Source organism: Alexandromys fortis, unplaced genomic scaffold (genome assembly GCF_014885135.2).
Source record: "Alexandromys fortis isolate MF-2015 unplaced genomic scaffold, M_Fortis_MF-2015_v1.1 scaffold_90, whole genome shotgun sequence".
NCBI classification, from domain to species: domain Eukaryota; kingdom Metazoa; phylum Chordata; class Mammalia; order Rodentia; family Cricetidae; genus Alexandromys; species Alexandromys fortis.
The window spans coordinates 5752398-5778641 of NW_026067985.1; the positions used below are offsets into that span (position 1 = coordinate 5752398).

A 26244-nucleotide genomic window follows, 5' to 3' on the forward strand; every position below is an offset into this window, starting at 1 on the left:
TTTAGATTTTTAAAATTTTTTGTGTTTTTTTATTCTTCTTTTTGGAAGTTTTTTTTTTTTTTTTTTTTTTTGGTTTTTCGAGACAAGGTTTCTCTGTGGTTTTGGAGCCTGTCCTGGAACTAGCTCTTGTACACCAGGCTGGTCTTGAACTCACAGAGATCCGCCTGCCTCTGCCTCCCAAGTGCTGGGATTAAAGGCGTGCGCCACCACCACCCAGCTTTGAGTTAATCTTGTATCCTGCTATATTTCTGAAAGTGTTTATGAGTTGTAGAAGTTTCTTGGTAGAATTGTTGGGGTTGCTTATGTAAACTATCATATCATCAGCAAATAGTGAGAGTTTGACTTCTTCTTTTCCAATTTGTATCTCCTTGATCTCCTTTTGGTGTCTTATTCCTCTGGCTAGGATTTCAAGAACTATATTGATATGCAGAGAGTGGACAACTTTGTCTTGTTCCTGATTTCAGTGGGATCGCTAGAAGTTTCTCTCCATTTAGTTTGATTCTGGCTGTTGATTTGCTGTACATTGCCTTTATTATGTTTAGGTATGTTCCTTGTATCTCTGCTCTCTCCAAGAGCTTTATCATGAAGGGATGTTGTATTTTGTTGAAAGCTTTTTCGGCATCTAATGAGGTGATCATGTGGTTTTTATTTCTCAGTTTGTTTATATGGTGGATTACATTGACAGGTTTCGTATGTTGAACCATCCCTGCATCTCTGGGATGAAGCCAACATTATCATGGTGGATGATGGTTCTTATGATTTCTTGGATTAGATTTGCCAGTATTTTATTTAGTTTTTTGCATCAATGTTCATGAGTGAGATTGGTCTGTTATTCTCTTTCTTAGTAATGTCTTTCTGTGGTTTGGGTATCAGGGTAATTGTAGCCTCATAAAAAGAGTTTGACAATGTTCCTTCTGTTTCTCTTGTGTGGAATAATTTCAGGAGTATTGGTATTAGTTCTTTGAAAATCTTGTAGAATTCTGAACTGAAACCATCTGGTCCTGGGGGTTTTTTGGTTGGGAGACTTTTGATGACTGTTTCTATTTCTTCAGCAGTTATAGGTCCGTTTAATTTGCTTATTTGGTTTTGATTTAATTTTGGTAAGTGATATTTATCCAGAAAGTTGTTCATTTCCTTTAAGTTTTCCAATTTTGTGGAGTACAGGTTTTTGAAATCCTGATGATTCTCTGGATTTCCTCCAGGTGTGTTGTTATGTCCACCCTTTTTCATTTCTGATTTTGTTAATTGGATATTCTCTCTCTGCCTTTTGTTTAGTTTGGATAAAGGTTTGTCTGCTTTGTTGATTTTATCAAAGAACCAACTCTTTGTCTCATTGATTCTTTGTATTGTGTTCTTTATTTCTATTTTATTGATTTCACCTCTCACTTTGATTATTTCCTGCCATCTAGTTCTCTTAGGTGAGTTTGCTTCTTTTTGTTCTAAAGTTTTCAAATGTTCTGTTAATTCACTAGTGTGGGATTTTTCCAGCTCCTTTATGTAGGCATTTAGTGCTATGAACTTTCCTCTTAACACTGCTTTCATTTTGTCCCATAAATTTGGGTATGTTGTGTGGTCATTTTCAATGAATTTTAGGAAGTCTTTAATTTCTCTCTTTATTTCTTCCTTGACCCATTGATAGATAATTCAGGTGAGCATCATTTAAGTTCCATGTACTTGTTGGCTTTCTGGAATTAGTATTGCTGTTGAATTCTGGTTTTAATCTATGGTGATCTGATAAGATACATGTGGTTATTCCAATTTTTTGTCTTTGTTGAGGTTTGTTTTGTGACTGAGTAAATGGTCAATTTTTGAGAAGGTTCCATGAAGTGCTGAGAAGGTATAGTCTTTTCTGTTTGGATGAAATGTTCTATAGATGTCTATTAAGTCCATTTGAGTCATAACATTTATTAGTTCTCTTATTTCTCTGTTCAATTTTTGTCTGACTGACCTGTCCAGTGGTGAGAGTGGAGTGTTGAAGTCTCCCACTATTAGTGTGTGGTGTTTAATGTATGATTTAAGCTTTAGAAGTATTTCTTTCACGTATGAGGGTGCCCTTGTATTTGGGGCATAGATATTCAGTATTGAGATTTCCTCTTGATGGATTTTTTTCTGTGACTAATATGAAATGTTCTTCTTTGTCTGTTTGGATTGATTTTAGTTTGTAATCTATTTTGTTAGATCTTAGGATACCTACACCAGCTATTAGGTCCATTTGATTCGAAAAATTTTTTCCAACCCTCTACATTGAGGCTATGTCTGTGTTTGCAGTTGAAGAGTGTTTCTTGTATGTAGAAGGAGAATAGATTCTGTTTTCGTACCCAATCTGTTAGCCTTTGTCTTTTTATAGGTGAGTTGAGTCCATTTATATTAAGTGGTATTAATGACCAGTGATTTCTATCTCCTGTTAATTTATTTTTCATTGTTGGTGATAATAATTTATACATTTTCCCCTTCTTTGGGATTTGCTACTATAAGACCATCAATTGTCTGTGTTTTTGTTGATGTAGCCAACTTCCTCAGGTTGGAGTTTTCCTTCTAGTATTTTGTGTAGGGCTGGATTTGTGGCTAGGTATTGGTTAAATCTTGGTTTTGTCATGGAATATCTTATTTTGTCCTTCTATGGTGATTGAATGTTTTGTTAGGTATAGTAGTCTGGGCTGGCATCTGTGGTTTCTTAATGTCTGCATAATTCTTGACTACGACCTGGCTTTTATTGTCTCCAATGAAAAGTCAGGTGTAATTCTGATAGGTCTGCCTTTATATGTTACTTGGCCTTTTTTCTTTGCAGCTCTTAATATTCTTTCTCTATTCTATATCTTTAGTGTTTTGATTATTATGTGATGAGGGGACTTTTTTTTTTTTATCCAGTCTGTATGGTGTTCTGTAAGCTTCTTGTATCCTCATAGGCATATCTTTCTTTAGGTTGGCAAAGTTTTCTTCTATGATTTTTTGTTAAATATATTTTCTGTGCTTTTGAGTTGAACTTCTTCTCTTTCTATACCTATTATTCTTAGGTTTGGCCTTTTCATGGTGCCCCATATTTCCTGGGTATTTTGGGCCAAGCTTTTGTTAGATTTAATGTTTTCGTTGACTGATGAGTCTGTTTCCTCTATTGTATCTTAAGTGCTTGAGATTCTGTATTCTGCTGTTTATGCTTGTGTTTGTGGTTCCTGATCGTTTTATCATGATTTCTGTTTCTTTAATTTCCTTGGCTTATGGTTTCTTTATTGTCTCTATTTCAGTTTCAAGTCTTGAATAGTTTCTTTCATATGTTTGATTGTTTTTTCTTGATTTTCTTTAAGGGGTTTGCTGATGTCTTCCAATTTTTTGTTTTTTCCTCCTTTTCTTTGAGGGAATTTCTCATTTTCTCCTTAAGAGTTTCAAACATTCTCCTGAAGTTTTTTTTTTTGTTTGTTTGTTTGTTTGTTTGTTTGTTTGTTTGTTTTTGGTTTTTCGAGACAGGGTTTCTCTGTGGCTTTGGAGCCTGTCCTGGAACTAGCTCTGTAGACCAGGCTGGTCTCGAACTCACAGAGATCCGCCTGCCTCTGCCTCCCGAGTGCTGGGATTAAAGGCGTGCGCCACCATCGCCCGGCTTTCCTGAAGTTATTTTTTAGGTCATTTCTATCTTATATATGGTTGTTCAAGTCTTGCTGTTGTACAGTCTTTAGGTTTTATTGGTGTCGTGTTGTTCTTTGTGGTGTTGTGTGTGTTTTACCTTTTCTACTCATCTTTTCTTCTAATAGGTTAGGACTGTCTGTGATTCTGTTGATTAATCTTCTAGGTGCCAGTGAATCCAAGGCTCGGATGGTTGTTTCTCGTGGTACAGTTAGTGCCACGGTTCAGTTTACCTCATTTGTCTCTCCATATTCCAAGAGGTCACTCAGCGCTCCTGGGCTCTGCTCTGCTCTGCTCCCTTTGGAATTTGCTGTCTCAGGCCTGCTTTAGCCTAGGTTGTTGACTGAGACCTGTTTCTGTAAATGTCCCTTGTCTGGATCCACTTCTACAGAGGTCCCTGGCTTGGGATTGGTCTGTAAAGGACTCTGGCTCTGATCTACTCCCTGGGAGTTCCCAGGCTCAGGTGCACCCAGACCACAGAGATCCTGGCTCAGGCCTAGTTCCTCAGAGGTCCTAGACTCACACTCAGACCCACAGGGGTCCTGGCTTAGGTCTACTCCCTTGAAGATCCCAGATTCACATCTGGACCCGCAGTGGTCTCTGTCTCTGGCCCACTCTCTCAACAGTTGCTCCCCTGTACCTGCTCCTGTGGAGTTCGCTGTCTCAGGTCTGCTCTGGCCCAGGTTGCTGGCTCAGTCCTGCCTCCACAAATGTCCCTGGTCTGGATCTGCTCCCACTCCCATGGAGCTTGCTTCCCCAGACCAGCTCCAGCCTAGGTAGCTAGTTCAGTTTCGCTCCCATGGAGCTCACCGCCTCAGGCTTGCTCCGGCCTAGGTCGTTGGCCCAGTCCTGCTTCTACAAATGACCCTGGTCTGGATCCACTCCTGCTCTCGTGGAGTTCACTGTCCGAGGCCTACCCTGGCCCAGGTTGCTGGCTCAGTCTTGCTCTTTTGGAAATTGCTGTCTCCAATAAACACAGTATTTTTAAAAAAAAAGTATAAAAATTGAGTGAGCTCACATATATGATGCACATGTGTTTTTATGTGGTTATTACAGTATGCAGTTCCACAGTTTGAGTAGTCTTTGATATTTTCTCTCCCTGCAGGAAATTCAACCACATCTGTGAACAGACAAGGTTCAAGAATTGAGCATTGGAAGATACACATAAAGCAGTTACAGAGCACAGGAGGCAACAAAACTATGTTTTTTTTTTTAAATATCATATACAAATACTTTAAGGGCATTTTTAAGAGTTCTCCTTTTACAGTTCCAGCACTGGAGTTTCTGGTCAGGCACTCCGGTGTGCATGGCTTTTCCCTTCAGTGACATACACAACACATGCACACCATGTGCCCCAGTAATGTAAGAGGCCTACACACACACACACACACACACACCATATGTGCGCACATGTGCACATACACATTCAAACACCATTTTTCCTAGTAACTTGGGAAGCCTACTGGCCACACTAACTTCCTAGTCAGTACAGGAAAATCAACAGACCAAGAGAGAGTTCCCACTAGATGGCTCTCCCCTCGTGTGTGGTGAGGCGGTGACAGTGCAGGTTTATACTTTTGTATCTTTTATATCTTATACCTTGACTACAGCTAAAATTTAAGTTTCATGGGAAAAAGGGTCAGCTATGTCAGAAGCATTCTATGTAAGGAAAGGAAGCATAAGTTTACAGCCTCCAGGGATGTATAGGATAGTCTGTCTGGAAAGCCGCATGGCCTTTTCTATATTTTTTATTTCAATAGGTTTGGTGCTTATCTTCTAATAAGAATTAAATATTAAAAACTGTAGCACAAATATTATAATTTACAAATTGACTGAAATTGGGAATAGTCTGATATTTGAAAGAATGAGCATATGTTTCTGTATTTAAAAAAAAAAATTGTGTCCAAAACTGCTCATCCTGAGGAAGACATCTTGAGTATCCAGGTCCTTGACAGGGTGGCAGGTGAAGCCTCTGCCCTTAGCCCTCCAGTCCCTGAGAACAGCCCCCTTCTGAAACCCTAGATGGCTCCAGACTGACAGAACCTCTGCTTTCCAAGCCCTGTGCTGGGGCACTAAGTTTGTCATGTCATCTAGAATAATACTTGAAATTTTGTTTTTCAGTTTTTTTTTAAAGTTTTTTTTATCTTTTATTGAAATCACCTGTTATGTTTGTTTGCAATCTGCTAACTTTTTGCTTCTCAGGAATACAATTTTCAACTGTTGTCTTGCTCTTGATACAGACTGAGAGGCAGCACTCTGTATTTGTGGGAGGTTCTCTTTTTTGATTCTAATAAATGAGTTGTGTTTGTTTCTCTTCTTGTGTTGTGTTCATATGTGAGGTGCCAAATGTTTCATGCTAATGCAGATTGGTGCCATTAATTCACTACACGAGTTTTTCACTATTTATATTTACTTTATTGCCTGTTAGTCAGTCTTATGGCTCCACCAGCAGATGGATAATGTCAAGAGGTAAACAAACAGGACTCAAAATCTGAGCATCTTTGAACATGGCACCAGACAGTCTATTTTACCAGTCATGGTGAGTGGGAATGTGTTGTCTGCACCTTGAGCTGTGATGCTATGCTCTGTATTCAACTCACACACAAACACAAACTCAGGATTCAGGATCTATCCTGGACTAGATAGGACCTGTACCTTTGGTCAGGTCTGCAGGACCCAATTCCAGAAGGAAGCACGAGGGGCTTCAAGCTTCTTGAGAATCATTTAATGCTCAGTTCTTTAAGGAAGCATGATGCCTGGGAGTTACTTCAAAGGGGAGGAGGGGACACCACAGAATTTCTGATGAACACATGGAGAGATCAGTGCCTACATGTCAGGCTCTAGCACAAGGGTACTTTAGGCCATGGTCATGATTCCTGGGTGTGATTTGAGTGAGGTGCTCATGGAGGCAGGTTTGTGGGACTCAGGCAGTGTCTTTATGATCATCTGAACTTCCTTTCTCTAGACTCCCCATAGCTCCTGTATTAGTGACTTTTCTTATTGCTGTGTGAAATAAGGAAGGGCTTATTTTGGCTGTCCGTTTGCAGGTATAGTCCATTGTAGTGGGGAAGGCATGTTGGTGGGAGTGTGAAGCAGCTTGTCATATTGAATCTGCAGTCAGGAAGCAGAGAAATGATTGTTGATTCTCAGCTTTCTCTTTGCATTTTGTTTTTGAGAACCCAGCCCTGAGGACCATGCAGCATACACTCAGCATTGGTCTCCTGTCCTGAGTTAAACCTTTCCGTAAACAACCTAATAGATACATCCAGAGTTGTGTCTCCTAGATGACCTCAGATCCAATCAGGTTAATAATGAAGTTGAACCATTCCACTCCCCAAAAACCCTGCTGTTATCTTGCAACCTTTCACCCCCATAGGGTCTGCAGGCTTCCTTACAGGATTTCCGCTGTTTTCTCTGTATCTCTTGAATATACCCAGAGCAGGGGCCTGCAGATGGCCACTGTCTGCTTCCTGGTGCCGCAAGTGGCACTCTTTGTTGATGTGGGAGTGTCATATATCAATCTGTTGATTTCATTGGTTAAGTAATAAACACACTGCTTGGCCTCATAGGTTAAAGCATTGGTGGGAGGAGTAAACAGAATAGAATTCTGGGCGGAAGAGGAAGTGAGGTCAGACTCTGCTCTGCTCCTGGAGAGACTCGACAGCTCTGTGCTCTGGAGTAGAGACACCATGCTCCTCTCTCCCAGGATGGACGGAGGCTAGAACCTTCCCGGTAAGCGCACCTTGGGGTGCTTACACACATCATTAGAAATGGGCTAGTCCAGGTGCGAGAATTAGCCTGTAAGGGCTAGAGTTCATGGGCCAAGCAGTTCTTAAATGAACACAGTTTGTGTGTTGTTATTTCGGGCATGAGCTAGCCAAGCGGCCGGGGTGTTGGGGACGCAGCCCCGCCGCTCCTATTTCAACAGATGGCGCCCAGACGTGTGGACAACTGAATCCACAGAAAGCCTGAAAAAGCTTGGGAAAGAGTAAAGCATGTTTTCTTGGTAGCAGCAGTTTCTCGGGTCTCCTCTGCTTGTTAGAAGCAAGCAAGCACTCTCATCTAAGAGAGGCTTCCTGACTCAGCTTCAGCTGCAAAACCCTGCAGCTCATTAAGAGGTCCTGCCACGAAACACTTAAACGGTGTTGGTGAAAAGCTGAACGCATGCTTTTCGGTTTTCAGCCGTAGCAGGAAAAAAGCTGTGCTGTTTAAAAATGCCGGCTTTCTGGGCCGTCCTGCCAGGGCAAACTCTGACTGAGGCAGGAGGGCCAACTACCGAGAGAGGACTTGACTGTTGTCTGTTGTAGCTCGCTGGCTGGCAGGGACCTTGAAACGCCATAGAATTGTGGCTATAAACATGGCTACAGCCTGTATCTCCGCCATGAGGCTGGAAAGCTAAGGAATGGACTGGATCTAGCTGGCAAAGCCACGGCTTTAATCCTACTCATATTGCTCAGTAATTTAAAGGCTCGTGTGGTCAGAAAAAGAGAGATATACAGTAAAGAGATTCAAAGACAAAGAAAATGTTTAAATGATTTACAGTGTGTTAAAAATATATGCAAGCTAAAAGTTAAAAGTTCTTAAAAAAAAAAAAGAAAAAGAGAAGTTGTGTGTGGTAGTACACGCCTTTAATCCCAACACTTGGGAGGCAGAGGGAGATTGACCTCTGTGACTTCAAGGTGTGGTAGCACACGCCTTTAATCCCAGTGCCTAGAAGGCAGAGACAAACAGATCTCTGTGAGTTCAAGGTGTAGTAGCAAACACCTTTAATCCCAATGCCTGGGAGGCAGAGACAGGCAGATCTCTGAGAGTTCAAGGAGAGCCTGGTCTACAGAGTTATTCCAGGTCAAAGAGATACAGAGAATATAAAATTAAAAATAAACGAAATAGAGGTTAAAATAAAGCGTACAAAGATGGAAAATACACAGAGAATCTTGATACTGTATACTATTATGCTCTCTTTGAATTGTTTGAATGCTGAGGAAGGAGCAACAGCTGCTAAAAGATATTTGTTTATAAATGCTGCTGAACTAATCCAACGTAGAGATTTTGATGCCTTGACTTTGAAATTTGGATCTAAGGACATGATACTTTGGAAAGGAGTTTCTTTTTTTGTTTTCACAGAGGATGAGACCCTGTTCATTTCTTCTATTCCGATATGGTATGATGGACCACGCCCTCCTGAACGGTTGCTGTGAATACCTTCAGAAAATTGCTTCGCTCAACTGCCAACTGAGATGAAACTAGCACACAGGTTATACCATGAAAGACCTAATTAACGACGCCCCCATTCAGCAGGAAGCAGTTTGGAGAGAAAAAACTGCGCCCATGTTCCCAAATATTGTTTATAAATGTTCTTTTACATTTAAAGGGGGAGATGATATAGGTATGAATAATTTACATTGATATGGATTTTGCTTTAGTGATTTAAATTTAAGGTTAATTTTGTAATGTATATAGGTTGTTAATGAATAATCATTAATAATAGTTAAGTTTGTAGTCATGTTAGTTAAGATTTTCTAGATGTGCATAGATATATTTTAGATAGGCATTCTTCATATTTTTCAAAGATTATAGAATATGGCATTTTAAATGTTTTAATAACTTAGGACTTTTCATGACAATGAGACACTCTGCTCCTGGCAGCACCAATCTACTTCAAGAGGAAGATGGGCATCGAAGAGGATCCTTATGGAGTTTGATAGCCATTTGGGCAAGAAACTGCTCTTGCCTGGACTATTGCATAAACTGGACACAGAGAACCCGCAGAGAGAGGACTGCTGAACTTGCCTAAAGGTGAGATGATCTTTCGGGGTTCCTGATTCATGAAAGAGTCTGCAAGACATTCTTCAGGACAAGCAGATAGTGACTGCCTTTGAAATTTCCTGCTTTGTGGAAATGTCTGCTGGAAACTATGGGCCTGTAGGCCGAAGATGGATGCCCCAACGGTACAGAGGAACTTTGGGTGACTGTCCAGGCAGCGAGATGTCTCTGTCATTTCTAGAGCTTTGGATGTTAAGTTAAAGCCTTCTTTTTTTTTTTTTAAACAGAAAAAGGGGAAGTGATGTGGGAGTGTCATATATCAATCTGTTGATTTCATTGGTTAAGTTATAATAAACCAACTGCTTGGCCTCAGCTTGGAACATAGATGGGAGGAGTAAACAGAATAGAATTCTGGGCGGAAGAGGAAGTGAGGTCAGACTCTGCTCTGCTCCCGGAGAGACCCGACAGCTCTGCTGGAGCAGAGACGCCATGCTCAGCTCTCCCAGGCAGCTGCAACCCACGATGGACTTAGGCTAGAATCTTTCCGGTAAGCGCACCTTGGGGTGCTTACACACATCATTAGAAATGGGCTAGACCAGGTGCGAGAATTAGCCTGTAAGGGCTAGAGTTCATGGGCCAAGCAGTTCTTAAATGAACACAGTTTGTGTGTTGTTATTTTGGGCATGAGCTAGCCAAGCGGCCGGGGTGTTGGGGACGCAGCCCCGTCGCCGTTTCTATTTCAACACTTTGTAACCCTGTCTGAAGTTATGGTCAGCTTGACCTACTTCCCTGCCTTGTCACTGTACCTTTTCCTTTGCTATCAGAAGGAACCCTTCCTGCCCTAAAGCATTCCAGGTTCAAACCAGAAGAGGGTCTTAGGAGTGCTAAAGGATGAACCCAGGGAAACTTCATTGGACCAGGATCCCAATTACAACAGAGAAAGTTGGTTTAAAACAATGAGCCCCTAGTCCCAATTACAAAGGACTGGTTTAATATCCTCAGATTTAATCTTGATTACTGTAGGGTGGGAGTGGAGTGAGGGATGGTCAGACCAGGATTCCAGCAGGCCTCCCAACCCTGAACTGGCTTTTGCTTCAAAGACAACTAAACCAGAGATGCAGGCCAGTGTGGGTTTCTGCCAGTTGAGGAGACCCTGATGACAGCCTACCCTGCGTTGGTCTGGCAGCCTAGGAGAGAGTGGTGAGAAAGGGTTGCCTTACATTGCTATAGTAAGTCTCGGCCCACAGACTCAGTGTAATCATTGCAGCTCCGATGGAAAGGGATTCTGACAGGAGCCAGGGAACACTAGGTGCTACAGCTCGAGTGAAAGAATATTCTGGCAGTTGGGAACCAGGGAATATTGAGTGTTTCAGTTCGGTTGGAAGAATATTCTGGCAGTTGGGAACCAGGGAATACTGTTTCAGTTCGGTTGGAAGAATATTCTGGCAGTTGGGAACCAGGGAATACTGAGTGTTACAGTTCGGTTGGAAGAGTATTCTGGCAGTTGGGAACCAGGGAATACTGAGTGTTACAGTTTGGTTGGAAGAATATTCTGGCATTTGGGAACCAGGGAATACTGAGTGTTACAGCTCAGATGGAAGCATATTCTTGCATTGGGGAGCCAGGGAATGAGTGTTACAGCTTGGGTGGAAGAATGTTCTGGTAGTTGGGGAGCCTGGGAATAGCACAGGTATAAGTGTAGCAGCATACAGCCCTGCTCTAAGGAAAGGTTTCCCCAATGTAACAGCTCTTCTGCATCAAGAGAGGGCTTCCCCAGGGAAGTTTTGTCTAACAACCCTGCTAGGGGAAGGTTTCCCCAGCTGAAGTGTTACAGCCCTGCCCCCCCCCCCCCCCCCACACACACACACACACACACACACACACACACACACACACACTCCTCTGTCTTCACCCAAACCTCATTCAGGAGATTTATTGGAAGGGAAGAATCCAGGAGAGTGGCTGCCTCTGCCAGGGTGGAAGAAGAGCAACAGCAAACTGAACAGGTGCAGGGCTTATATAGGGCTTCTCAGGGGAGGAGTTCACTCAAAGTTGAAGACTTTCTTTCGCTGGAGTAGAGATGGAGTGGGGCTGTAACTCTTTCTCTGGGGAAGCTTTCCCCTACCAGTGATGAGTTGTTACAACTTTGCTGGGGAGGAGCAGAAGGGAACTTTAGCTGGGGAAACCTTCCCCTAGCAGAGTGGGGTAACAACTTCCCTGGGGAAGCCCTCTCCTGCTGGAACAGAGTTCTTAACACTGGGGAAGTCTTTCCCTAGAGCAGGGCTGTAAACTGCTATACTTACTTTTACCTGTACTATTCCCTGGCTCCCGACTGCCAGAATACTCTTCTGCCTGAGCAATAACATTCAGTATTCCCAGCCCCTGACTGTCAGAATACTATTCCATCCGAGCTGTAGCACCTAGTATTTCTTCCTGACCGCCAGAATTCCTTTGTCATTCAAGCTGTAATGCTTACACTGGTGACTGACTCTCTTCCTTTCCTCTTCCCAGAATTCTCCTAGTCTGGTTGCCCCACCTATGTATACTTCCTGTCTGGCTACTGGCCAATTGTTTTATTAAGCCAGTATGAGTGATAAATCATTACAGCATACAAAAGCATTATCCCACAGCATTTCCCCCTTTTTCTTTTCAAAACAAAAACCCTGAATCTAATCTCCTTTGTTTGGCCTTTTTCCTGACCATTATCAATAACAACGTATAGCCAACACACTAAGCAAAGACAAACATCCATAATCCATTTTCAGGGAATGTGGGTGTAGTTTTCTAGGCTACTTCCTGCTGATTGGGGATTCTGGGAATCTTATGGGGACCCAAAGAAAATGTAGGTTTAGGTCAAGTCCTGACTGGAGTATTTGTGATGTTGGGTCATTTCAACCAGCAGTCTGGAGGTTGTTCTAGATGTAGAACTCAGAGGAATCTGTAACAGGGGTGCTCTTAACATTGGATCATCTGGGCCATCTGCCCGGATTTTTCAGGATGTTGTCCTTGATCAAACCTTATTTTAATTTTATTTTATTTTTTTATTAAAAATTTCTGTCTCCTCCCCGCCTCCCTTTTCCCTCCCCCTCCCCCCTCCCCACATCCCCCTCCCTTCCCCTCCCTCTCCAGTCTGAAGAGCAGTCAGGGTTCCCTGCCCTGTGGGCAGTCCAAGGTCCTCCCCCCTCCATCCAGGTCTAGGAAGGTGAGCATCCAAACAGGCTAGGCTCCCACAAAGCCAGTACATGCAGTAGGATCAAAACCCAGTGCCATTGTCCTTGGCTTCTCAGCAGCCCTCATTGTCCACCATATTCAAAGAGTCCAGTTTTATCTCATGCTTTTTCAGTCCCAGTCCAGCTGGCCTTGGTGAGCTCCCAATAGATCAGCCCCACGGTCTCAGTGGGTGGGTGCCCCCCTCGCGGTCTTGACTTCCTTGATCATGTTCTCCCTCCTTCTGATCCTCATTTGGACCTTGGGAGCTCAGTCCATTGCTCCAATGTGGGTCTCTGTCTCTATCTCCATCCATCGCCAGATGAAGAAGGTTCTATGGTGATATGCAAGATATTCATTAGTATGGCTATAGGAACGGGCCATTTCAGGCTCTCTGTCCTCAGCTACCCAAGGACCTAGTTGGGGACATCTCTCTGGACACCTGGGAACCCCTCTAGAGTCAAGACTCTTGCCAACCCTAAAATGGCTCCCTTAATTAATATATATACTTCCCTGCTCCCATAGCCATCCTTCCATTATCCCAACCATCCCATTCCCCCAAGCTCTCCCCATCCTCTCCTTCTCAGTTGTCTCTCCCCATCTCCCCTTTCCCCCATCCCACCCCACCCCCCAGTTCCCAATTTTTTCCCAGCATTCTTGTCTACTTCCAATATCCAGGAGGATAACTATATGTTTGGAAGAATGGATGAAGAAAGTGTGGAATATATACTTATTAGAGTACTACTCAGCGCTAAAAAAAACAATGACTTCTTGAATTTTGCATGCAAATGAATGGAAATAGAAAACACTACCTGAGTAAGGTGACCCAGACCCAAAAAGATGAACATGGGATGTACTCACTCATAATTGGTTTTTAGCCATAAATATAGGACATTGAGCCTATAATTCGCGATCCTAGAGAAGCTAAATAAGAAGGTGAACCCAAACCTTATTTTTCTTAATCCAGAATGAATCCACAGCCTCTCATTTCCTGTAGAAATGAAAACAAAACTTCTTCTCCAAAGTAACATATCTTCTGATAAGACATTTAAGGCATTTCAAAATATATAGGTTGGATTAATCCAGCAGCATTTATAATTAAATGTCTTTTAGCAGCTGTTGCTCTTTCCTCAGCAGTCAAACAATGTAAAGACAACACAGTAACAAACAATATCCAGAGTCTCTGTAAATTTTTCCATCTTTACCTGGCTTTTTGTTGTTGTTGTTGTTTTTGAGACAGGGTTTTTCTGTGTATCTTGGACTGTCCTGGAACTCACTCTGTAGACCAGGCTGACCTCGAAATCCCAGAAATCCTCCTGCCTCTGCCTTCCAAGTGCTGGGATTAAAGGTGTGAGCAGCCACATCTGACTACTCTATTTCTTTTTTTAAAGGACTTTCTATAATACTTTTTCTTTGCTCTATTCTTTTTCTTTGCTCTCCCAAGCCTACATATATTTTTAAACATACTGTAAACCATTTAGAACTTTTTTCTTCTGAATTTGTTTATGCTGTATAGCTCTATCTTTTTCTAAGCACATAGGTCTTTAATATGCTAAACACCATAGCTAGGATTAAAATTGCAGCTTTGGCAACTGGCTCTGCCCCATTCCTTAGCTTTCTGAGAGTCTAGCTTCATGGAGGAGGTACTGGCAAGAGTCATGTTTATTGCCACAGTTCTGTAGAGTTTCAAGGTCCATGTTGTTGCAAATATGGTGTCAGTGGGACCCTCATTGGTCCCATGGCAGGTGAGGATCATGGGCAGGAGACAAATATACCATGCAGTGTATATTTGAGTGTAGAGTTTATTGAGATGAGGGTAAAAAAGATGGAAGGGAGAGAGATTGTGTGAAAAGAGAAGAAGCAGGAAAAAAAATCTTGTCTGCCCCTTCAGAAGAGAGTTTGGGGGTGGGTAGAACACCTCTCTCTCTCTCTCTCTCTCTCTCTCTCTCTCTCTCTCTTTGCTTTTTTGAGACAGGGTTTCTCTGTGGTTTTGGAGCCTGTCCTAGAACTAGCGAACTCACAGAGATCCACCTGCCTCTGCCTGGGTACATTCTGCCAGATGACAGAGCAAACTAGCATAATGCCTGAACCCTAACACATACCACCATCAAGAAACCTGCCTCTGGCTGCTTGCTCATAAACACCATTTAAGTGTTTGGTGGTAGAGCCTCTTAAAAGAACTACAAGTTTTGCTACTAATGCTGAGTCAGAAAACCTCTCTTAAAGGAGCTGTGTCTCTGCTTGGCACCAGCAAACCAAGCCTACCGGAGTAAAGATGGTTACCAACAGGCTGTGTTTGACTCTGTTCTTGTCTGCCTAAAATACTTTTTTCTTAAAGCTTTCTCAGGCTTTTTGTGGAAATTCTTGCCAAATGTTTGGGCACCATTTGTAGATAGAAGTTTCTGTCCTGCCCAGTCCTGCAGCTATTCAGTCCCAAAGAAACACACAGAGGCCTATATTAGTTATAAACTATTTGACCTGTTAGCTCAGGCTTATTATTAACTAACTCTTGCAACTTAAATTAACCCATGATTCTTGTCTATACTTAGCCACATGGCTTTTCTCAGTAAGGCATTCTCATCTTGCTTCCTCTGTGTCTGGCTGGTGATTGACTCTTTGCCTTTCCTTTTTCCAGAATTCTCTTAGTCTGGTTGTCCTGCCTATACTTCCTGCCTGGCTTCTGGCCAGTCAGTGTTTTATTAAACCAGTATGAGTGACGAATCTTTACAGTATACAAGAACATTATCCCACAGCAGCCCACAAAGTGGAAGAAGCCAGACTCACCAGACATAGTAGTTACATGTATGAAGCTCAGGTTATTTATAGTAGAGCTACCTCCTGAAAGCTAATACCATTAAACACAGACACAAGTTTAAATGTCATATAGCATAGAACTACATAAGTTATATTAAAACCAAAGGGAATAAACACTTGGACTTAAATACTTCCTACTCTAGTGCATTCCATGCTATCTAAGTTCCCTTGGGTATGTACATCCTTATGTCTGCGAGTGGATGGTACAGTACTTGTCTTTCTAATATCTCAAAATTTCTTTGGCAGAAAACTCCAGAGTAGATGCTGCTGTATCTGTCACCCACACATGCCATGAAGGCTTATCTTCATGGTCTTTATCATTCCAAAAAATACGAAATGTGACTTGGGTCAAAACCAGGCATCATCCTTCATCTCCCTTTCTGACCGAGCAACTACATTCCATGTGACAAGATTGAGCATTGTTCCCATAGCCGGAGTTTGTGCCTGGGCAACTGTCTACCTCTGATTACTGTAACCTTTGCCATCTCTGAAACTTCTGCTTCCCAATGCTGCTGCCCTATCCAAACATCCTATAGCCTCATAGACCTTCCTTCCCCATGCTGCTCCTATTTAACACTCTCTTAGATCTTCACATGCTTTCTACCCACTCCGGCAAATGTAGTTCTGGACGAGCTTCCTCACAGAAACCTGGGAACATGTTGGAATTCTGAAGCAACTTTCCCCAGGTATGTTTTATTTAGGTACTAGCTCAGATTGACAAGAGAGATCCTTAAATATTATATTTAAGCCAGACAGTGGTGGCAGCACCACTTAATCCCAGCATTCAGAAGGCAGAGGCAGGCAGATCTCTGTGAGTTCAAGGCCAGCCTGATCTACAAGAGCTAGTTCTAAGACTAAGACAGGCTCCAAAGCTACACAGAAACCCTGTCTTGAAAACTCAAAAAAAATATATGTTTAAAAACTTTGTGTGTGAGTGTATGATATGTATACATGTGTGAGTGTGCCATGGTACATATGTGGAGATTAGAGACCAACTTGTAGAGTTGATTCTCAGCATCCACCTTTATATGGGTTTTAGGTTGCCAGTCTTGTGCTGCAGGTACCTTTACCTGCTGAGCCATTTATCAACCCAGAGAGGTCCTTTCTAAACAATTCATACAATTGCAAAATACCTGTCCACCTACCCATCTCTGACATCATCTCCTGTCCTGTATGTATGTTGACTGTTTCCCACCCTGGAGTAAGTTTCTTGATAGCAGGGACTTTAGATCATCTAGCAATGTCATTGGCATACAGCAGTCCTCAGTGGGTACAGAATAAACAGTTTGTAAGTGGCAGTTCCTCCCACTCTAATTCCTGCTCATACCAGGTATTGGTTTCTGAAGTTTTGCCCTCCCTTCCATGGACATATAAATCTAGAACCCTGTTAAGTTCTTTTGTCCACCTCAAGACCCTTTGTATGCAGAACAGGGTGGTGCTCAGTATACTCAAATTTGCTCACCAACTGATAAGTACAGAAACAAAAGAGAAATATCCAGAAAATAGAATTATTCAGCAATGAAAATGAAGCACTTAATCATGTACAACATGGATAAATTTTGAAAAGAACTCAAAGCGACATCGTATATGAATCCTATTTATATGCAGTGTACAAGCAAGCACACTCAAAAACAACATAGTAGTGACCAGGGGTTGAGAGTCGGGCATGAAAGCCACTTCCAGGAAAGTGCTCTAAAACTGGATTATAGAAATGGGTGCACAGCTGCAAATTTACTTAAACAATGATCAAATTGTACACGGGCAAACTTTATAGCATGTCAATTTTACTTTAATAAAGCTATGACAATTTTTATTTGGGGTTGGGAATGTACCTTGGAGGTGGGGAAATTGCTTGAAACGTCCAAGGTTCACGACAGACTTCAGCACAAAAAAAAAAGGGTTATATTTAGTATTTTTTCCACATGGCTGTGCCATTAGTTTAATATATAGTATAATAGATCTGTATTGTTGCTTCTCTCTCCCTATCTCTTGACATGCTAGAGATTGAATCCAAGAGTTACACTATTGAACTGCATTCCAGACGTTTTTAAGGTAAAATGAACTCTATAGTCCAGCCAGGCCTTGAGCTTGTGATACTCTGCCTCAGACTTCCTTATGCTAGGATTGCAGTGGTGTTGACAAAGCTGGCAAAACACACAGGAATCCAAACACTTGGAACCGTCTGTACCACCTCGGAGGCGGTTTCTCGAGCGGGAAAGCCACGCCCTAGGGCGCGTGATCACGTGGGTCATCCTATCCACCAATCAGAAGACTGAGGGGCGGGAGCTTGGCGTGTCCGGGTTGCGCCACTGCCGCCGGAAGCTCGTTTTTTTGTGTGTGTGTGTGTCTGTCTGTCTGAGTTGGTCCTGTAGGCTGGAAGTTGTTTCTCTGAGGGGAAAGCCCACAAAAATTTAAAGTCACGTTCTGAAGTCTGCCCCAGTTCTATCCGGATCAAGAGCCATACCGACCACAGTTAGAAGGTGGCTACTGGCCGCAGACCTCTCTTCCGGAACGAAAGCCGCGCGGACAGGTTGTTTCCGGGGGGTTGCCTGAGACTGGTGCCCTGTCGCGCCCCGCCCCTCACACGGCCACGTCCTACCGGAGCTGCCGGGCTGGGTCACTGATGGTGAGGGTTGTGGGGCTAGTACTGAGGAGGGTCGGGGCCTTGGGGTAATGGACGGTGGGACTGGCCGAGCAACGCCGCGTCCAGAGAGGCATGCGCCGGCAAGTCAAATGCAGTGTTCGGGGAGGGTCACGCAGACTTGGGGTCAGCGGCGGCCAGCTCTTGTCAGCTTTTCCTTCTACTCTGTCCGACTGGAAGCCTGCCTCGCATCTAGTGTCAGTACTGGCTTGGTGAACGCAGGTACTCCCTCTGCACCTGATGGGATGCGGTCGGCCCTGAGAGCGTTGTGCTATTGCTGCTTGGGTCAGTTTTTATTTTGAAGTCTGCTCCTTTTGCAGTTGATGACGAACGTGACATGGTGGCAAGTCGGTTCAATCAGTGGGGGACTTATTTTGGTTCTGGTGCTCAGAGATGTTTCACGGTGCTGCTGAACATGGACAGTTGTACCAGTAACTAGAGAGAGCATAGTGAATAGTTTCCCAGCTTTCCACAGCACTTTCTGAATGTCTATGGAAAGACAGGCCCTGTTTGCAACAGATCCCCAGAATACAGTAGTTTTGTGGTCTCTGTTCTCACTACTTTATGTTGAAGGTATACTGACGACTCAGAACAGTTGTTGAAAGGAAACTGAAAAGATTAGCTTTGTCAGGCATGCGGAAGAGGTGACTTTGGACCCAAGGCAGGCCTCCATGACAAGAAGCTTCTGTGCAAAATGGTTGAGAGTAATGTCTCAAAAGAGTGACCAAGAAGTGTAACCATCCAACTGGGCATGGTGGCACACACCTTTAATTCCAGCACTCAGGAAGCAGAGGCAGGCAGATTTCTGTGAGTTTGAGGCAAGCTTGGTCTTCAAAACGAATTCCAGGACAGGCAGGGCTCTGTTCGCAGAGAAACCCTGTAAAAACAAACATATAAAAAATCTAGTGACCTTATGGAGCGTCAGTTGTACTTCTGGGTACATAATATAGCCAGGTAATGAACAAAGGCACAGCATGTGGGGGGTATAGACATAAGCAGAAACAAAAGTGATCTCTAATTTAGACTAAGAAGCTTGTATTTTATTATCAGTGGGACATTGTAAACCATGTATAGCTGAATCATGGCCTTTGCTTTTATAATCCTTTAGTAACTCTCAGCCAGTGTACCTTGAATAGAAAGAAAAGGAAAAAAAAATGGGTGTAGTTGCACATGTCTGAAATACCAGTTCTTGTGAAGCCAAGACAGGAAAACTTCCACCAGCTTGAGGCCCACCCTACATAGTAAAATTCTGTTTCAAAATCTAAAAGCATATTGTCAAGATGGCTCAGTGGTTAAGGATTCTAGAGTCTGATAACATGAGTTCTATGGAAGCCCCATGGTGGAAAAAAAGAATCCACTCTCATATGTTGTCCTCTGTCCTCCACACACCTCTGCCTATGGACACATAGACACAGACACAATCTGGGGGGAAATATCCTATTTCCTTTCTACTTTTCAGAAAAGAAAAAAAGCAGAGGAAATACAAGTCACCTGATGTTATTAAGATTTAAAAGTAGCTGGTTTTTAGCCACTTGCTTTAAATAGTGTTATTTTCTCAAGTGAGAATATAACTTCAGTTTGACTTTTACTATCCATTTTGAACAGCTGTTGAAAAAAAGAAATAATTGCACCTGTTTATTCAAGGCATGAACAGATCCTTTATCTTACTATAGTCCATCCTAGCAAAAGTTTTGTATTCATTTTCTTAGAGTTTTTGTTAATGAGAAAATAAGCTTAGAGTAGCTCAGAAATCTATGTAACAAGTTCTTAAAGCCAAATGGAGGAACAGTCAGGATTTGAGGCAAACACGTTTAACTCAAGTTCTATCATTTATGTCCTTGCTGTACCTGAGGCTAAAATTTTGGTTTTTACTTATACAGATGCTATTTGTTATTATTCAATAATGTGCCATCAACCAGACATCTTTGGGAAGTCCTCTTTTATCTTTGGCTATGCTTCATATCTATTTGATGATAATCTCAGTAATAGAGTAGCTATTTTTATGGATCAAGTTCATGGATTCTGCTGGGGAAAACTCAAAAACCTTTTGCATCTGAGATTGTAGTCTCTCAGAATGGATCTAGGTGAACTGCTAAAGTTAGGTATTCCTTGGTGATAGCTTTGTTCTACTATCTAGAAATGGGAATGCAAGTGGTTAAAAATGAAACTATAAACTAAATGAAGTTCTACAGGACTGTAATCCTACCATTCAAAAGGTAGAATCAGGAGGATCTACATGAGTTGGAGACTATCCTGGCCTGTATAGTCTAAAAAAAGGAAAAAAAAATCCAAACCAAAACCAAACAAATCAAGCTAGCTAAGATAGCACACTCAGTAAAGTGCTTGCTATACAAGCATGAGGACTTGATTTTGATGCTTTGCCAAAGCCCATGCAAGAAAGCAGGTATGGTAATGTATACTTGTAACTCCAACACTGGGGAGATGGAAACAGGCAGATCCCTGGGGCTCACTGGTCAGCCAGTATTGAAACTCCAGGTCAGTGCAAGATACTGTCTCAAAAAACAAGATGAATGGCATCTGAAGGTGTGTACATATATATGCACAAAAAGAACCAAATTGACCAAACAAATGAAAAACAAAAGGGTAACTATAATGAGAACGAACTTGTTGTTTTTAAAATGCACACACACACCCACACACACATACACACATGTAGTGTGTATTACTAAAACCAGGTTTTTTGTGCCTCTTCCCATCCCCACCCCAGCTGTCTTATCTTCATCTTTGGTACCCAGAGACTTGCCCTTGTCAGCAGTCTGAGGTAATGAGACCCTATATGACTGAGTCGTGCTTATCAAAATTCAAAGGAGACCGAAGGTGTACAGTAAATGTCAGTTTATTGCCCTTCGAGCAGGACTCCTCTCAGAAGCCCAACTCCTAGTACGGTCCAGAAATTTTGTCTGTAGATTCACTTGAGGAGGTAGCTGATTTTGAACAGTGAGTTAAACAGAGTCAGTTGTAGTTGGGGGTCCTCTGTTCTGGAGGACTGTACCATTCCATGTCTGAAAAGAGGAAGGGCTGCTTAGGAATCATGTGTCTTGCTTAGCACAAAATCAGAGTAAGGGGAATAAAGAGGGAAATATGTGATAGTCCCCAGCTTGTGACAACTTGATACATCTGCCATCAAATTAACATCATCAGTGGAACTTGAATATTCGTGGCTAATGTTTGTCTTTATGGACAGTCTCGCTCTTAGCCTCTGAGCATATTATTTCTGGGACTTCTTAGCTGTCCTCCTTTTTGTATTTGTCATATTTCTAGACATATACTAGTCATTTGCTATATTGATAGGCTGAGGTGACCGTATCATTGGTGAGTTCCTTCATTCACAGGTGGTCATCAGTCACAGGGAACAGATGGAATCAGAGGACATGTGCCTGCAGTGGCAAGTGTCAGTATCTAGCCCTACCGTTGAGTCAGCATCACACCTTTTTAGTGAGGCTTCTTAACTATAATTTCTCAGTGTGAATTTTGTTTTTGTTTGGTTGGGTTTTGAGACAGGGTCTCAACTTTGTAGCCCAGACTTGTTGAAACTCACTGTAAACTAGATTGACTTCAAACTCCGAGATCAACCTGACTGCCTCCTGAGTGCAAAGGCCTATGCCACCACACTTGGTTTCAGCGTAATTTGTAAGCTCGGGATGTAGATTATTTTGCCATGAAACATGTTAAGCATAGCACAGAAAGAATAATATGGAACTTATTCTGAAGAATGTAGATGCCAGCATTCTTACAGAGTATGCCTGGAAGCTCATATTTAAATCTTACTTTTTGATAAGGAAACGAGTTAGTAGTATCATCAGCACACTCCAGAGTTGATAACTAATTGCCAAATTTAAGGTGAAATTCTATTTTCCTAAACTTAGTCTGCCATAGTGAGTCAGAAGACTACTGAACCTCCTAATAGGAAAAGGTCGATGATCATCTGCTGTAAGATCCCTCTCTGCCCACTTTCTAAGTCAGCTCTTTTTGTGTGTTCTTGGCTCTTCCTTCCTGATCTCCCCATCTAGCATACTATACTATTATCTCATCCTTTGGCAACTGCTTCTTTAATTTTCACTCCTCTAGATCTGAGTTGCATAGTTTACAGCAGTGGAATTGCCTAGTAGGAACTTTGGCCTCGGGCTTGGTCATTCCAGGTGTTTTATGAGCAGCTAAGTCTGTCTAGTTTATAAGCTGCTGGTCACAAATAGTTATTTAAATTCAGATTAAGCTTAAATAAGATTTAAAGTTCAGTTTCTTAGTACATGTTCAACTTTTAACAGATAACAAGTTCTTTTTAAAAATCTTGGAAAATTATTCATGGTAGAACTTCTGTAACTGGGACCAGGAGAGACACTCAGTTCCTTAGGAAAGGGCTAAGGTGTGGCTGGTTTAATATTTTGCCCTCAAAACCTAGGATGATGTAGGTGCTCAAGGATTGTTTGTGGTGTAGAAATCTGTGTTTGTTTTCTATACAAGTTGGGAATCTTGTAACTGTTACTTGAAATCTAACAAATTATGTTTCATAATGGATTTTTTCTTCCTCTTATTAGGAATCATGGTATTACTTGGTTTGACTTCAAGCCATTTGTGAGACATTAAACCTTACGCTGAAAACGGAAAACAGAGTAGGATCCTTCCTAGAAGGTCTGGGTTGTTGCTGATGGCAGAAACCAAACTTAATCCAGACTCATATCTAGCTCCTCAGAGTCTTAGCCTGGGCTGCGCTGACCATGGATGGTGCATCAGCTAAACAGTATGGCCTCTGGGAAGACAATTCCAGCAGTGATATTTCATCTTGCCCTGAAGCCTCACTGGAGACGTTGGGCTCACTGTCACTACTGCCTGACCAACCACCCAAAGCTCAGTGTAAGTCAACAGGTCATTCTGTACCCTGGCATTTCATTTTCAAGAAGATGTGTTGAGCTTGTGATTTGCAGGGGGACATGAACTTTTCATTCTCTGAGTGCTTTAGTCATCTTACAGATACTTTCATTTGGCGCTGACTTTAGATCAAGCACAGTCTCTAGTCTGTACCATGTTCAGCAGCCAAGCTGCTTCCTGAAGGCTTCTGTGGATCTCAACTGGTGAATTATTGTTAGTACTTGAAATTATACCTTCCTAGTTGATTGGGTACCAAAGTTTTAATAACTGGAACTGATTAGTGGTCTAGGATTCCTGAGGCATGATTTCTCTGTTAGCTGCTGGATTGTTTGTACATCAGGTGATTCCCATACCCCATGCAGTCAGGAACTAGTAATGTAATATACACCTTAAAAAGATAGATTACTAAGTACTAGTTCTGACAGAAATTGCACTGTAGGTCTTATAAAATGATGTTCAAGAAGTTAACATGCAGTGGGTGAGGCAGATACTGGTATTCATGCCCAAGATAATGTGTTCTTGTATGGAATCACATCTTAGATCTACCTTTCGGGAAGAATCATCATGGTACATATGCATAGGGTAGTTGTGAATGTTAAAAGAAGTGATGTATGTAACCACTTAAATCTACCATGCAGGGAGATTCATGGAACCTATACATAGGGTAGTTGTGAGGGTTTAAAGAAGTAATCTATATAATATGCCAAAAATGCTGGAATATAGCTCAGTGGTAGAGTGCTTCCCTGACATATGTGAAGCCCTGATTCAATCCCTACTGCCTAGTGAACATCTGATAAGTGGATATAGCCTTTTTTTGTCTTCTGTTCATTATGATCTATATATTTAAGCTTATATTTGGAAACAAAGTCTTCATACATATTGGATCTTGTTGCTTTTAGATTTTGTTTAAGGTGTAATATGTTGCTCAAAACTCATTTTGTTTAGCAATCTATACATCAGAAAGTGGTATCAGCCACTTGTAACTTGTATCTGAAATGCAGAATCCCTGCACCCTCTCATGAAGGGTGACAGTGTAGAGCCAGAATCCCTGCACCCTTTAGCAAAGGGTGGCCTTTAGTAAAGCCGACAGGGTGGGGCCATCTGTGTCCTACAGTAAACAGGTCTTGGGCATTAAGGATTTCTGTGCTCTACCTCCTACTTGTGGCTTTCTTTTTCAAGGATGCATGTCAATGAGTAGCAGGACCTTTTATTTGTAAGTAACAACCCTGTTTTTACTTAGCTTGAGCAAAAAAAGGGGAGGGGTGATATTCCTGTATGTTCTCTGGATATATCTTGGTACCCATTGGTATTAGTGCTTGTGAAATCTTAAGTCACTCTGCCTGGGAATTCCTTAGGATAAACCCTCCCTCCCTCACTGATAAATGGTTTACCCACCAGGAGAAGGCAGAAGAAAGTCTAAATTGAAAAGTCTTCATCTTTTGAGGAAGAACTGTGTTTTAGTTCTTTGTACAGTAATGACAGTGGTTGAGCCTGGGTTTAGGCAAACCTAGGTTTTAAAATTTTTAGTGTTTTTGAGGTATGGTCTCTTGGAGCCCAGACTTTCCTCAGACTTGCTAAATAGTTAAGGATGATCATGAACTCTTGACCTTCCTGCTTGTACTTCCCAAGTGCTGGGATTATAGGCATGAACAGCCACACCTGGCTGTGAGTAGAGTTTTTATAATACCTATCTCTTATTCATCAAGCCAAAACAAAGTTTGGATTCTATTCACTTTTGCAGAATCACTCTGATTTGATTATCTACCTCTTTGGAGGAGAACATATTCTGAACTTAACTTTGAAAGCAGTCCATGAAAATGTGAGCGTGGACTCTGATTAGCCCTGCTCTCACTTGTAGGTGATTGAAAAATTCTCAGATTTCTTTTAATCCTCTGTCCCCCTCCCACACACTCTTAAAACATAGACTTTCAAAGGTTTTTAATTTTTTTTCTTATTTAAGTGGAAAAGAAACATGAATTAAATACCACAGTCCTAGTATGGAGGGTGAGGTAAACAGGTGAGGACATGAGACAGGTATGGGGCCTATTTCCTGCGAGTCAGAGAAAACAGACTTATAAGATGTAGATATGCTGTGCTCATGGGACTTACATATAGCTGTGTGCCTGGAAATGACTTAAGCTTTTTCAAATACTGCCTAACACTCTTCTTCTTTCTTTCTTTCTTTCCAGATGCCAATGTTGAGGTAAACAACAGCGTTTTTAAAGAAGGAGGAAGTCCAGATAGATCCAGCCAGGAGGCCCTCTCTCAGAATGGGCAGTTCCCAGACCCTCCATTGTCTCTTGATCCCACAGCAAGCCCAGTGGTACCTGATGCCTCTGCAGGTGTGGATGGTTTCCATGACAACCTAAGGATGTCTCAGGGAACTAGTGCTGAGGGCAGTGTTAGAAAAGAAGCTTTGCAGTCTCTCAGACTCAGTCTTCCCATGCAAGAAACGCAACTGTGTAAGCATCCATTCCCTCTGGACTCTTCCCACCCCTTGCTGTCAGCATCTTCTACTTGGAATCAGTGCCTGGCTGCTCTTGTGTGAGCAGTCCTGTCTTATCTTAGTACCCAATAGGGGAGGCAAAGGGATGATCTTAATGATGTAGCTTCCCTTTAAAGAGTCAGGTATATCTCTGGATGTTGGAACTTTTCTTCCATTCAGTACTAGCAACAGTGTCAGACTCCCTGACAAAGACACCTCACATGTCGTTCTTCACGGGTGGCCAACCAACAGGCAGGGGCTTCGTTTTAAGTTGGCAAACCAGATTCTCACAAGATCTTTTGCATATTTATATAAACATACCCAGAGTTTTCATCATTGTCTTTAAAAACGAACTGTATATGGCTGTAATTAGCTGCTTGTGAGAAGCAAAGGCAGGAGCATTGAAACTGGAGGCCAGTCCATCAACTTAGCAAACCCCTATAATTAAACAAAAGGAATCTTAGGGGCTAGAGAAATGGCTCAGCAATTAAGAGCATTTACTGCTCTTACAGAGTTCCCAGATTTGGTTCCCAGCATCCACATCAAGCAGCTCAGTAACCCCAGCCCCAGAGGGTCTCATGCCTTCATGTCACACCTGTGGTTATCTGCACTCAGAATCACACACACACACCTAAAAATAAATACTTTTTAAAAGGTAATTTTAAAGTAGGATTCTATTGTTTAAATAATTTTATAAGATTCAAACACTTGGTTTTATCTTGTGGCTCCCCCACGACTTGTGTTGGCAGCTCCCTGTTACCTAATGTATTTCTTTTACTTTCCGCCCTTTGGTTGATTTTTGAGACAGGGTTTCTCTATGTAGCCCTGACTC

At 42.1% G+C, this 26244-nt stretch overlaps 1 protein-coding gene across 6 annotated transcripts in view; it reads left to right on the forward strand.

Annotated features, from left to right (window-relative positions):
* Positions 1-17701: 17701 nt before the first annotated feature.
* Golga3 (golgin A3) overlaps positions 17702-26244 on the forward strand; it is a 51568-nt gene continuing 43025 nt past the window's right edge. Inside the window, exons 1-3 of one of the 6 annotated variants that reach the window (XM_050158963.1) lie at positions 17702-18025; positions 22597-22912; positions 25117-25389. In XM_050158963.1, the coding sequence (XP_050014920.1) occupies positions 22777-22912; positions 25117-25389 (409 nt within the window). In that variant the 5' untranslated portion in view covers positions 17702-18025; positions 22597-22776. Of the gene's footprint in view, positions 18026-18047; positions 18326-22596; positions 22913-25116; positions 25390-26244 lie in introns of those variants that run through there. The other 5 variants (XM_050158962.1, XM_050158967.1, XM_050158966.1 and 2 more) reach the window with 5 other exon arrangements.